This window comes from Cinclus cinclus, chromosome 1, assembly GCF_963662255.1.
Source record: "Cinclus cinclus chromosome 1, bCinCin1.1, whole genome shotgun sequence".
In the NCBI taxonomy this organism is placed as follows: Eukaryota; Metazoa; Chordata; class Aves; order Passeriformes; family Cinclidae; genus Cinclus; species Cinclus cinclus.
Genome location: NC_085046.1, coordinates 129,273,504 through 129,288,078, shown reverse-complemented (window position 1 = coordinate 129,288,078; position 14,575 = coordinate 129,273,504). Strand labels below are relative to the sequence as shown.

Here is a 14,575-nt window from a genome sequence, read left to right as displayed (position 1 = left end):
ACAGGGCAGAGAAAGGCCACATGAAGAGGGTGGTTTGTGGCTGCCTGCAGCAGCAGTGCCATGGTTCAGGCAGGAAGCTGAGAAGGCGAAGGAGAAGCAAGTAGTGATCAGGACAGGTAGAGTAATGCAAGCATTTGACTATGCTTTGTCCATGGCTGTGAACCCCAGACAGGTGGTTGGATGAAACCATTGGAGAGCTGACACCGGTTTTACACTGAAGGATGCACCTCTGAAAAGCCAGATGAAAAGGGGACAATGAATTTCTGAATCCTTGTACATCTGCTCCACTGCTGTCTTTTGTGTTACCAGGACAAGGCGAACGTGTGTCCTGCTTCGAGGAGTCTTTCCTGCCTGCCCCAGGCTACCCTGATTATCTTGACAGTGCTGAGTGCCCGGTAGTGCCCAGCGCTGCCTTTTGCCAGGCGCTGTGCTCCATTTGGGCTGGTCCCCTCTTGGTGGCCTATTTGTACATTTTGAGACAAGGAGGATGGTCCGTAGCTTTTCCTATGCTTTTCCTTCCTTCTTTAATGACTGTCAGGACTTGCCTCAAGGCTGCTAGCTAGAAGAGTCCTGGCATATCCCAAGGTGAGACCCTTACTTGCCACCAAATCCTCCTTCTTGTAAGATCCCTGCATTGTGCCAAGTTTTCGGGCACATAGCCACGGGAATACAGAGAGCCTCAGGTAAAATAATGAGCATCGCACGAATCTTCCCACACTCAAACCTGGAAAATCCGTGAGGCACCTAAACAGATGACAGCACCGGTAGGTGATGAGAAGCGGTACCCGAGAGGTGGCAGCAGGACGCGCGGCATCTCTCTCCGGCCCTCGTATCCACCTCCCGCGTGGAGTACACGGCGAGGAGGGAGCAAAGGGACCCCCAAGCACCCGACCACGGGGTGTCCCGCCCCGCCGCGGACCGCCCCGCGGGGGAGGGCTGGGTGCCCCCACAGGGCGGTGCGCGGCGGGGCGGTACCCACGGGGCGGTACCCACGGGGCGGGGCGGGCGGCTGCGGGCCGAGCCCGCCCGGGTGCAGTCGTCGCTCCGCTCCGCGCCGCCGCGCAGTCCCCGCGCCGCTCCGTGGGCCGCCGGAGCCGCACGTCGGGCCGCCCTCCTCTTCCTCCCCACCGCCGCCGCCTCTCGCTATGAATGCACGCCGGGCCCTGCTCTCCGCCGCCTTGCTCGCCAGCCTCCTCTGGGATTTACCTTGCTGCCTCCCGGCTTCTCTCCCTGCCTCCTCGGAGCTCGCCGCCTCCTCCAAAGGTGGTCGCAGCCGCAGAGTGCCGCGGTCCCCACGGGAAAACCGCCCGCGGCAAGGGGGACACGCCATGGACCGGGCGCTCCCACGGGCGGAACCCCACGAGTACATGCTGTCTCTGTTCAGGACTTACTCTATCGCGGAGAAACTGGGCATCAACGCCAGCTTTTTTCAGTCGTCCAAATCCGCCAACACCATCACTAGTTTTGTAGACAGGGGACGAGGTAAGTTCTGCCCCCAGCGCCCCTCACGGTCCCCCCGGGGTTCCGGGTGCCCCTTCCCGCTGCGCTCCATGGTACGAGGCTGCCGTCCCGCGGAGCCTGCTGCTGGGGAGGTGGGAATCGCGCTGTAGTGGTCACCGGTGGTGTTCCCCGCCCCGATATGGCAGGAAAGTGCAGATCTCTCCGTAAATTGGGAGTCGCGTTGTTTTATTTTAAAGCAAGCGGTTCCGCGGAACTATACCCGAGCCGAGGCAGCCCTAAGTGCTGCGTGCGAGAAACACGGGCGTTCCTCCCCGAATCGTCACGGGGTGGTGGAAAACACGCCCCAGCTTTGCAGGCGGAATTTGGGTGTAAATTCAACCTTGAAAAAAAAATTAAATATCGCTCTTCTGGTTTCTTTCCACCCGCCAGAGAAAGGGTGGCTCTTATCGACGCGGCTGCACGGAAAAAAAGAAAGTTTAAACTGACCGAGGGCAAACATCTGCCTGGGGTTGCTCTCGCCTCGGGTCGTGTTATCGGGGTTACCTGCAAGAGTCCCGGCCCCGTCCGAGAGCTCTGGGGCTGGGACCCTCCGGCTCCGCTTGCGGGAGGGCAGCGTGCAGCCCCGGGACTCGGCCCGGTACCGGGAATCATCCCGGGGCGGCCGGACTTGACGTCTGCTCCGGGGCTGCATCCTTTGAGCTGTATGCGGGGTTGGTCCTTACGCACCCCCGGGCCGGGACTGGCAGCGGGGCCCGCAACCCCGGGCCGCAGAGCTTCCCGGGCAGCACCGGTGCCCTGTGGCTCCCGGGCCCCCTCCGTGACCTTCAGCCCCGGCCGGGGCCCTTCTGTACTTTTCTCTCGTCCTCGTATCGCTCGTACCCGAGGCGGCGGATGTACGTTTACCGTCGGTCCAGAGGAAAATTTCCCTTCCATAAAAACACCCCGCTGTACCTTTTATTCCTCCCCACCCCTTTTTTTCGTTTCCCTGGTTGTGAGCAATTAAGAACAGTCTAATTAGCAGGTTCTTAATGAAGGTTGCGCTTTCGTTCCTCCCCCTCTCCCTCACCCGAAGACCCTCCCCTCCGGTCCGCGCCTCCTCGGGCACTGGTGTACCTGCCGGTGGCTGGCAGCGCCGGGAGCCGGGGCAGCTCGCAGCCCTCCCGCCTTGCCCCGGCCGTTCTAGGGCAAAACACAGCGCCGGGAAAAATCACACGGCTCCCTGGAGGCCGATCGCCCCAAACCAAATCCAACCGAATCCAAACCGACCCTCTTCACCACCTCCCCGAGCCGGAAGCCTCTCCCCGCCCACGGCACTCAAGGCTCAGCCCCTTGCCCCATCGCTACCCCTGGCTCGGGGGTGTTCTTCTCCTCCCGCCTCGGTGCCCGTCGCGCCTCTTTGGGCTCGGGAGGATGCGTGGAAGCGCCCACAGTATGTGCCCCTCGCGGTCGGAAGCCCGCAGACGTTTTCGAGGGGAAAAGGGGACGAGGGGTTTTGCTCTCCGCCTTCGCCTTATGGGGGTTGTTTTCTTCGTCGCTATTAAAAGCGGGGGTGGGGGGAAGAGGACTCGCTTTCTAGAAACATGGTTTCGAAAACTGAACCGTCAGAAAGGAGCTGGACCGCTCCCCCTGACGGAGGAGAAACGGGGTGCTAATTCTGCGAGCCGAAGGAAACGGAGCCACACTCGATATCATCTTATTCTTGATAACCAGAAGAAAGACAGTTAATTTAACGAATTTAGCTCATCTCGCTGCATGTGAGATTCTACTCCGGGGGAAGTGATTTGCTAACAGAAGTCCTGGTTTGATTAAGGAAAAGCCTCACTTTTCCCCATTGATTTTGATTTGATGTGTCACAGGCTGTGACCTTCTGCTGGACCTTCTGAGGGTTGCTTAGCATCAAGCCACTGATTGGAGTATTTCAACTCAGTGATCTAATTGAGTGTTCATGTCATAACATATCAAATATTGTCTAGTCTCCCATAATGAAGTGGACCAGCCGATGGCACATCACCAAAAAACTTCAAGAGAGCTTCCGTTCCTCTGAAGTGGTAGCTATTTTACTGCCCACCTCCCCGTGGGCTCCTAGCCCAGTTAATTGGCGAGCTGGAGTTGTGCTGATGATGAACAGTCTTTGCTCAGGGAAAGCAGGGAAGTGGGGCCAGATTTTCTGTCAATTCATTTGCAGACAATATAGCCGCCCAAATTGACCCAATTAGATGGGCTGCTCTTTACCTAAGCTGCAGCTCCAGGGGGGATATGGCGGTGGCCGTCCCACCTGCCGCACGCCATCCTGCATGGCGGCGTTTCGGGGGGACAGCAGCCCGCAGAGAAGCGTGAAGCAACTTTTAGTCAGAGAAATACCCTTCCCGTACGAGGCGGGCTGCTGTGCCTGCGTGTCCGCGAGAGGTCCGGCGGGGCTGCTCGGCGCTCGGCTCTGACCGGCAGCAGCTCCTGGCCACAGCATTCCCAAGCCCGCCCGTCCCACCACCCTCGGAGGCTGCGGGGCAGAGAGTTTCGGTGCTGACACCGACAGCCGCTTCCCCTTGCTTCACTTCTTCCCTTCTCGCTTGAAGCTAATAAGATCGTTTTCAGGGCAGCTCGAGAGGGAGTGAAACCACACTACCGCTTAATTCATCTATAATTTTTTTCTCCCGTCGGTAGAAAAAGAGAAGAGAAAGGGGGAAAAGGGTTTGCGATTCCCCCTTCTCCACCCCCTCCCGCCCCCCACTCGCTCCCCCTTGTTACGGTCGCAAGATCAGACAGGACCTAGCTGAATGTAGGAAAATTACTGTTGGCACATGAAGTAACTCATTAAAACGCAGATGGTGCTCTCACTGGCCTCAGGACCCCCAGCATTGGAGCTCCACAGTAAGGCAGGACAATTAGGAGCTGCAAGGACTCCACCAGGCAGGGGAAAAAAAAAAAAAAGTTAGAAAAAAAAAAAAGGAGAGAGCGGGAGGGGAGCTGGAGAAGGGAGCTATAAACAAGCAATCCCACAGCTAGCAAGAAACACGGTAGGACTGGGAACAGATCGAAAACATAAAAAGAAATAGCCAGAGTGCGAGGGAGCACGATTTTCGAAATGATCTCTGTGGGAAGGGATTGCCACGAGGGCCGGCTGCTGCGAGTGCCCTTCGCCTCACCCTTTTGTGTCTGCGGAGCTGCCCGCAGCACCGACACCACGGCAGGGCTCCCGCATACGAAATGCTGCAGTCCGCGCCTAAGGGACGGGGAAATCGAAATAGGTCGAGATCGCCTCCTTTTTTCCTCCCCGTTTTCTTTGTGCTGTTTCGCGTTCCAGTTGGGAGGCAGCTGATTCGGACGGACAGGGATCTGAACATCGTTATTTTGCTCTTGCCATGAGGGTCGTGAGGGTGGTGAATAGAGGGCTAGGACGAAAGTGGGATCCCGTGTGCAGAAACTGAAAATGGCTCGGCTGTGCATGTGGCAGAAGAATAGAGTGTAAATTCCACTTGAAATTCATCTGGTACAACATACTTATGCAAAACAGCGGTTTTCTGGGTGGACCGAAAGCTGCAATGTAGTGTAATCTGCGCAGCGCCTTTGCCCAAGAAGTGTTGTCGTTGGCAGAAGGAAAATGAAATATAAACAGGGAAGTATTTTAATGAGAAAGTAGGGAATTCACAACTGTTAATTATTTGGTGACCTTGTATTCCATTTGTTTGAGCCCCTTATAAAAACATTAATGCAGACCAGACGGCTGGAGCGCGGCAGCGAGCTGCCGCTCCTCATCCCCGCCGTGCACCGGGGAAAGGAGCGATCGGTCCGGTCCGGCCCGGCCCGGCCCGGAGGGGCCTCCGCGCCCGCGGGGGCGGGCGGGGCGCGGGCGATGGCTCCGCGCTGCCTGTGCCGGGAGGTGTTTCGGGGTTGGTGTTTGTTTCGGGGTTGGTGTTTTACCCCCCGCCCAGCGGGAGCCGCGGAGGGGAGCGGGGCCGGGGCGCGGAGCGCAGCGTCCCCTCGGTGGCTGCGGCTGCAGCTCTCGCCTCTTCCCAGTGAAAATGGGGGCTGTCGGCGGGGGGAGTATTTTTTAGTTCATCTTTCGTTTGCTTGTTGTCCCTGGAGAAGGCGCGGGGAGTCGCGCACGCAGCGCCGCGGGACGGGAGGGCGGTCCGGGGAAGCAGCGCCGGGAGCTCCGCAGATCAGGCAGCTCGGCGGAGCGGTGCGCTGCCGCGGAGCCGCTCTGCTAACAGGAGGAGTAATTAACGCCTATCAAACCATTCCGGTGGCTCATTTCGGACCTGATCCTGTTTTTTATTATTATTATTATTATTATTATTATTATTATTATTATTCCAGAAACTCTCCTGCGGGGCTGGCTAAGAGGCTGCAATTGATTTTATTTTTTTTGGGGCGGGGGAAGGGTGGGGGGCGACACGGCGGGGACGGAGGTCCGAGCTCTCCGCCTCGGAGCTGTGGAGTTTCCGCCGCCCGCGGGGAGATGCTGTGCCGCAGCTGGGCTGGCCTCAACCGGCAGCCGAGTGGCCCGCGGGGAAAAAATCCGGGGCAGGCCAGGGCCACTCAGTGCTGGGCACGGCAGCGGGGCGCCTCGCCCTCTTCATTTACCTCCTCCCTTCATAGTAGAAAAAAAACCCAAAAAACCCCAGAACGGTCGATTGGAGAAAAGCCTCCTTTCCTTGCGATTTCGGGGCAGGCTGAAACTGAGGGCAGGAGTCCTCTCGTGCTTGAAGTCTAATTTATGAGCGAAAGGGGTTGTTTCAGTCTTTGCTAGTTATGGCCAGATCTGTATGCTTTCTTGCTGTATCCTAGCGCTTCCACATTTATCGCTCAGAATTATCTTTGCTTTATTTCTTAGCTCCAAGCCCTGGGAATATTCAGACCGATTTTCTCAACACGAATAATTATTATTTCTCCTCCATTGAAGTATTTTGGGTAGCATAACCGCCGCAAATGGGGAAAGGGAAAGATAGTGGATTAAGGTCTGTTACAGCAGGTAGAAACCCCCCAAGGAAGCTCCTGTCCGCCTCGACGTATCTCCTGGGACAATGCCGACAACCGAGGGCCCGGAGCCTTGCGAGACATCCCGCGGGTGTTGAGCGATCCCCCTACGCCCGACGGCCGAGAGTCGCTCAGGGAAAGCGGGGAAGTGGGGCAAGGACAGGCAGCCTTCCCGGAGCAGGTACGGTACAGCGGTGACCAAAGGTACATCACAGCCAGGTGCCTGTCTGCTCCGAGGAGGAAAAAAAAAGAAAAAAAAAAAAGAAAAAAAAACAGAAGAAGAAGAAGGAAACAGCCCTCCCAACAACTAGTTAGTGTTTTTGGCAGGATTGGGAATTCGTCCGAGGAAGGTGTGGTCTTTCTCGGTTACTCGATAGCGAAGCGAACGATACATTTAAATCTAATCACTCTCAGTAATAAAAAACCGCGGCGAGGCAGGGGCTGGGAGATGTGGAATTGAAACCTGGAGAAATACCACACATGGAGAGTCAGCCCCTTGTTTCCACAGCTTGGGTAATGCTCCGAAAGAAATACCTGTCAGCCTTGCGACTCTGCAGACAACGTGTGGGTAGACCTTCGCAATTAGGAACAATATATGTTTTAATTTCCAGATTATTGTTGTGCGAGTGTCTGCGAAGTGTCTTTAAACTGAAAATGTGCTTTTGGTTTGCGAGTTTAAATATGGCTTGAGAGAGAATTTGGGAATGGGAAAATTCTTCTTGAATGTGGTTTGGGTATAATTTGCAGTGATGTAAAGTTAAGATCTGAGCCCTGATGAATTGGCTGGGAGCCCAGTACCTGATCTGCCATGAAAAGGGAAACTTTGTGTAGCCTTCGTTAACCCCCGTCTCTCCTCAAAGCCCAGACTGCGGCGACAAAGCAACCCGGGAAACGGGAGAGGCTTCACACAGGGAATTGAGGGAAACGTCCCAACCCAGTCATTCATTTAGCTTCGGAGATGCTGAAACCACAGTCACCGCACGGCGAAGGAAAGCGCGGGGGAAGGCGGGCGGGGGCCCGGCGCAGCCCCCCCGGCCCGGCTTGGCCCGGCCCGGCCCCGGCCCGGCCCAGCCCGGCCCGGCCCGTCCTCGGGAGCACCGGGCCGGCTGCTGCCCGAGCGCCTGGCGAGGAACGGAGTAGGACTGCTCTCGCTCCCATCCGCCACTGACACATCCTTAAATTTCAGACAGACCTACTCCCTCCTCCTCTTCCTCCTTCCCGCTCCTAATATTTTATTTTCGCCCGAAAAGAAAGAATAAACTACAGAGAGTCGAAATAGAACTAACACTTACTGCGGAGCTATCATTAATCTATCTACATTAACGCTGCAAATATAAACACACCTCCCCGGTGCATTTTCTGCAATGTGGCTTTCCCCAGCCTAGCTGGGATGACTTTGCTGTACGCACCAAGTATTTCGGTAAAGGGAATATCTGTAAGAACAGCTTCAACTGGCCTGAGAAAAAGGCAGATCTCGAGCTGGCTGTTAGAAGCCCTGGGTTTCACCCCAGTCCCTCCTTGGGTTTAAAGGAAGACTGAAGAGGACAAGCCCCAATCCGTTGTGCACTGTTCACAGGGAGAGAGAGGGACAGTCAGGGTGTCTCCACGCCGTCTCTGCTGGAGCTCTTTGTGTGCTGGGAAGGCAGCAGCTTCGCTGGAACAAAGGGTCCCCAACCCAGACCCGTCTCTTCCCGTTTTCTGGAGGTTCTGGAGGTCCCGCTTTCCCTCCCCGCCCTCCACTGCTTTTCCCACCCTCTCGACTGCGCTGGGAGCGAGCCAGTACTGGTTTAGGATTATGTATTCATCTGGAATTATTAGGTTACAAGAGTGAATAAATAGCGTTTATCTGATCGGATTCAAAGCTGCTTATTTGAAACAACCGGCAGCCCTGCCCCTTTCCCTGCCCTCCCGAGAGAGGCACGGGAGCCGGCAGCTGCCTAAACCAGTGGAACTTTTCCAGCACGGAGTTTCGGTGCTGCTGAAACCCGTCTCAGAGATCCCCTTGACCGGGGGCACGTTTCTCTGCAAATCGGCCGTGTTCCAGCGTACCATGCCACCGAGCAACCCGGACCAGCCGTGCAACGCCCCAAACCCTCGCCAAACTGGAGTCGCTAAAGATGCTACTTGGAAAGCATCCCTGAGCGAGCCTTTCGGCACCGATAGTGCCGGAGCTGGTTTCCTCCCGCACCGCGGGGTGACAAGGGTCTGCAGACCCTTTAAGCCTATTTTCAGCAGCGGGGACACGCGAGGAATTCAGACTCTCGCTGCTTCACTGCCGTCTAAACTGCACGCCTGGATGTTATCCCCGAATGGGATTATTTCCTGAGCCGCGACAGGCCACCTGCGTGACGGTTTCTCGGGAAGGGGAGAGGCGCTATCACCTTCGGGTCCCCTCATCTCTCGGGAATGGGCTACCCTTTCCCTGAAAGCTAAGACTGCCGGGCAGTGCTGCCTTGCTCCTGCACCCCGACAGAGATATGGGGGACCCCAGGACCGTGGCGCTGGCCAAGAATAGGACAGGGAGAAGTGTGTGTGTGAGATGCCTGCTCCGGAGGGACAGCGGCCTGGAGGAAGCACTCTCTTCACCCCCATCCCAAGGCCACTGCGAGTATCAAAGACAGCGAGCATCTCGCTCTGAAACCAAGCGTTACTACCCGCCTCTCCATCCCCTGAGCAACGAGAGCGATTAAAAGCGAATCCGTGCCCAGGCCCGGCTCTGCCCACATGCCGAAGCTGGGGACAGCGGCAGGGGAAGGTGCTGATCTAGTTTTCTCGACGGTCGCTGGAGCCCTTGAACTGAGTCTGAGTCATCTCGGCAGGGTCAGGAGATCCGTCTGCGTCCTGTCGGATGCCCGAGTATCTGACAGATGTTGGATGCAGGGAAAAAAAAAACAAACAAACAAAAAAAACCAAACAACCAAGACGACGAGAAAGAGGAGAAGGAGGAGGACCTGCGCTTTCTTACTCCAGGGATGCTCATCCCCTTTTGTCTGAAGTTCCCAGGACCCCGTTGAAGGAGGAGGCAATGATACCAGAGATCTCCTGAGCTGCTGGACCCTCCTCCCGCAACCACGTGCCTCCACGGCCGGCGCCTGTGAAGAGCAGAACTACCCCCACGAGCACCCCAAAACCCACAGGAGACTCATGGACCGAATCCTGGTCTGTCTTTGCAGTGCTGATGAAACTGTCCAGCACCTGTAGGCAGCTCCCGATGGGTTTCACTTTTATTTTCACAGCTCGATAAAGCAGCTGTTGTCGTCACCTGGACTGTGACGACATTTTTCGGGCTCCGCTCGTGTTTTTTTCAGTCTCCTCCCGCACTCGCCGAGCGGGATGCACGACTAGGCTGCCTCTCTCCCTTCGCTGGGAAGGAGCAGCCCCACCGCGAGGAAACAGACAAACCTGAAGTGGGAGGGGGAGGCAGGGATGCGAAAGGCCTGGGTTCAGATCCTCCGGGATGCCTGAAGGGCCTGCCCGATTCCGCATCGCTCTCGCCGGCGCGCAGCCCAGGGGAGGCGGGGAAGCTCCGGTTCGGGAACTCCCTCTCCTTGCTGACTCCTCGTGCCACGCCGGGCGAGGCGGGGACCGCGGCTGTGCTCCGAGAGCAGCGCAGGTGTGCGGGGCCCGGCGAGCGCCCAGCTCCGCAGCCGGGGATGCGGCGTGGGTGCGCGGCGCGGTCCGGGCGGGCGGAGGGGCCTCCCACGGCGGCTCCCTGCGGGGCGAGGGGGACGCGCTCGGCAGGCAGCCAGGTTCCGCCGTAGGATCCCGTGGCCTGGCTGCGGGGCAAGTCTTTTTCCCAGAAATTCCCGCTGTCCCTGCTGCACTCCACGCTCCATCTCCCTGCTGACGTCTAGGGGAACGCGCAGCGACGCGGGGCGACTGTCGAGTGTGCTAATCCGCACTGATTAACTGCACGTTAATCCGCATTGATTTTTACATCGCCGTGGCGCGTCTGAAGGTTTTGGTTTGCATAAATCATCCCCTTGTCTCTCCTGCCCCGCAGGAGGTTCCCAGAGACCTGTCTGGTAAAGCCGAGGTTGTGAAACATACTGATTAGGAATCGCAATGACCTTTGATATCGATAAATAACAGGCGTAGTGTATATTTCTTTAGTCTCCGTTTCTACCCCTGTGGCGGGCTGATTTTGGGAAAAGCGGCGAGGGTCTGCTGAACAGAGGCACCAGTGACACTTTTACTATAGAAATCTACACAAGTTTACTAGCTTCTGGGGAAACACAGGGGTTTTGGGAATTTTTGTATTTGCTGTGTTGTAAACATTTTATTGGAAAGCAGCTCAGGGGAATCTGGTTTGCTTTCTGTGCTGCACTTTGTACACCGATGTGTCAAAAAAGAAGTCCAGGTTTTCCTCAGAGGAGAACAGATAAGTGTACGTGGGGCTGATAGGCAGAGGATGTGCGTGGAGCGGGGTCTGCCTCTAGTGCTGGAGAACTGTCACCCGTCTGGCGCGGGTTCTTCCATTCTGCCTTTCCTTCCCATATCCTTCCCTTCTCTTCCTTTCTCCTCTACCTGCCCTGCCCCGGTCCCGGTCCGGAGGGGGGTGGGGGTGAGGTAGGCAGGAGCGGCCCCGGCCGGGCAAGCCGGCGGTGCTCCCTCCCTTTCCCGCCTCAGAGACCTCTCGGCAGATCCCCCCCGAGCGCAACTGACTGTAATTATTTTTATCTCGCAGACGATCTCTCGCCCGCTCCCTTGAGGCGGCAGCAGTATGTGTTTGATGTGTCGACCCTCTCGGAGACGGAGGAGCTCGTGGGGGCCGAGCTGCGGCTGTTCCGCCGGGCCCCCCACGGCCGCCCGCCGCCCGCCGCCCCGCCGCACGTCCAGCTCTCCGCCTGCCTCTCGCCGCGACCGCTGGACTCCCGCGCCCTGGACCCGCGAGCGGCCCCGTCCGCCGGCTGGGAGGTGTTCGACGTGCGGCAGGCCCTGCGGGAGCAGCGGCCCCGGAAGCGGCTGTGCCTGGAGCTGCGGGCCTCGGCGGAGCGCGGGCCGCGGCGCCGGCTCGACCTGCGGGGCCTGGGCTTCGCCCGCCGGCCGCGGCCGCCGCAGGAGCGGGCGCTGCTGGTGGTCTTCACCCGGGCCCGGCGGCGGAGCCTCCTCGGGGAGCTGCGCGCCGAGCTGGGCGCGCCCCCGCCGCCGCCGCCCGCCGCCCGCCGCCCGCCGGCCCGGCGCCAGCGCCGCACCGCCTTCGCCAGCCGGCACGGCAAGCGGCACGGCAAGAAGTCCCGGCTGCGCTGCAGCAAGAAGCCGCTGCACGTCAACTTCAAGGAGCTGGGCTGGGACGACTGGATCATCGCCCCGCTGGAATACGAGGCCCACCACTGCGAGGGGGTCTGCGACTTCCCGCTGCGCTCCCACCTGGAGCCCACAAACCACGCCATCATCCAGACTCTCATGAACTCCATGGACCCCGGCTCCACGCCGCCCAGCTGCTGCGTCCCCACCAAACTGACCCCCATCAGCATCCTCTACATCGACGCGGGCAACAACGTGGTGTACAAGCAGTACGAGGACATGGTGGTGGAGTCCTGCGGCTGCAGGTAGCGGGCGGGACGCCCCTCGGCGACAGCCGGGTCTGCGTCTGGCGGAGGAGCAGCGGCGAGCGGGACCCCCGTCCCGCGGCTGGGGCGGAGAGACCGGCGGAGGGACGGGCGGAGGGACCGGCGGAGGGACGGGCGGAGGGACCGGCGGAGGGACGGGCGCCGCGGTTCCACGGGGGCTACGGCAGCGTCGGTCCGCGGCTGCCGGCGGGGAAGGGCGAGCGGGCCGGGCAGGCGGCGAGGCGCCCGCCCGGTCTTTTTCCCCGCTCCCCTCTCCTCCCCCGGGGTTTATCTGGCGATCTATCCTCCTCCCTCCAAAGGTGAAGGCAATTTACCAAGTACAAAAAGAGTCGGGGGAGGGAGAAGGAGCAGACTGATCCCTCTCTCTGAAGTTGCTCTGAAGAGGGCTGTTTCATTTCTGCCCTCTCTCTTTCACATTCCTGCAAGCTTACCAGCCATAAATAGCCTACGCCCCCCACCCCTTCCCCTCTCTCACCCCCAAGGGGAAAAAAAGAGAAAGAGAAAAGGAGAGAAAAAAACCCCAACCAAACAAAAAAACCAACCAAGAGTTGCTTAAGATTGTAATTATCAGCTAGGTTTTATTTTAAGACAGCAGAGAAAAACTGTGAAGAGCGAAGTGTTACAGAAAGCACAGCCGGGGTGGATTGGAAAGGAAACTCCTTCGGATACCACGAAGAGTGTAGGGATGCCATTGCCAGGTCTCTGGGTAGCTGTGTCTCGGCAGCCCTCGCAACTTGCAGCAGTATTATATGCAAATGTTGTGCTGGAAAAGGCGTTTTATGTAAGATTTCTATTTCTTTCTCACCTTTGGTCTCAGCCGTGGCTTCACCTGAGGAAGGTTTACTTCGAAGCTATGCCTAGCCCTTTCTTAATATAACTTTTATATTCATAGTTTCAGGCTTTCCCCCACCGATTTCTAGAATTGTTGGCTTATCTGGTGTTGCAGAGCTACAAACATGTGGAAAAAAATTAAAAAGAGAATAGAATAATAATATAAAATGCTAATAAAAAGACTCGACCAGGAGCATTAACTTAAAATGCACATTTTGCTTTGGATGCACTGTTGTTCATATAAAAGTTGTAAATATTTGTTTATTTAAACAGACTGAAAAGTGCAAAATGGAGATGAACAACATGCATTTCTTTTTTAATGTACAAAACATGATATGCACTCAAAATGTTATAATTTCTAATATTTTTAAAAGTTTATATTTGAGTTGTACAGAATTAAGCATTAATCAGATATTTCATCCTTACTTAACATTATCATTTCCTTAAGATATTATTGCAAGATTTAAATTCTGTGCTAATAATGGAGAAAATAATTTTTTACTGTCTACCTCAATATAATGCAAGTATTTACAACTCTAAAGTTATCTGAGGTAAATTAATATTCAGAACATTTTTACAATACACCTTTACTGGACGATACTGCAACTATTATTGTATTATTAAACATTTTTTTTTCCAAAAAAGTCAGCTTGCTTTTATATGTTCTATTATTTGATTAAATAATTCTGAGTTCTCAAGTAAATATTGGCTCTAATTCTAAAATGTTGCAGAGTTGAGTTGGATCAAGTGCCACTTGAAGGCGCACCTAAAGCCATTCCTCCTGTCTGAAGACTTTTTGTACTCTCAAAAGATCTTTAGTTTCGTCTTTGGTATATGCCAGCAGCATAAAGCTGCATTGTGTTTTTATGCATTTTTTGCAATGATTATTGTAAGTGGGAGAATGCATTAAGGGGAAAAATTCAGGCAAACGTTTGTAAATCTCATCTGTACTGGGGACATTAATATACACTGTATGATGATGATGAGCAAAAGACAATGAATGTTTTATAAATGATATTTATTTTGATGCAATGGGTAATATATTTATTAAATATTTCCTGGCTATCTCTTAGATAATGAAGAACTATTCAATGAGTAGCTGTTTCAGTAAGAGAAGGATCCTCTCTCAGTGATGCGTGCAGAGGTGGTACAGGCAGCTTGGGGGCTGTGAGACCCACTCTCAGGGACAAAAATAAAAGCCTCATCTTATATGCAGAAGGGCTGAAAGACCTGCTCACCTGGTGGAATGTGTTTGAAAACAAGGTTCCTTTCATGGAAAGTGGAATTTTTTTGCCGTATCACAAGATCTGATCCCACACGTTTTTCTCTGACCAGCTTTCACTCCCTTGGACTGGTGCTTGAACAAAGGAGTGCAGAATCAGGCCCGAGTGTTTGAATAGCAGCAGCTAAGAGACCTGTAGAAGACTCCAGCCTTAGACTTGGTACAACGGCCAGAGGAATATTGAGTTGTAGTGCTTAATAGTGTTTCAAGTTTGTTATTAATTGTAGATTTAGAAATTATAGTTTAAAAAGGGGTTTGGTTTTAAAGCCAGGTCCACCATGTGCAATTCTTACTGGCGTGAACTTTGGTTGCTGTTCTGACCATACCAGTTCAGTCTTCTGCTATGGATCAAGACTCTGCTCTCTTTATGAGGGAAAGAAAGGGCAAATGATGTCCAACAAGCTGCAATATACTCTCTGAGGAAAGGTAATCGATATATGTAGCACACTGT

General features: G+C 55.4%; 1 protein-coding gene across 1 annotated transcript; it reads left to right on the top strand.

Moving 5' to 3' along the window:
- The first annotated feature begins 1,139 nt into the window (after positions 1-1,139).
- GDF6 (growth differentiation factor 6) lies at positions 1,140-13,866 on the top strand. Its single transcript, XM_062503119.1, has 2 exons — positions 1,140-1,482; positions 11,126-13,866. Exons 1-2 carry the CDS (start codon positions 1,146-1,148, stop codon positions 11,992-11,994), a joined length of 1,206 nt encoding a protein of 401 aa, XP_062359103.1. The 5' UTR covers positions 1,140-1,145; the 3' UTR covers positions 11,995-13,866.
- Positions 13,867-14,575: the final 709 nt, after the last annotated feature.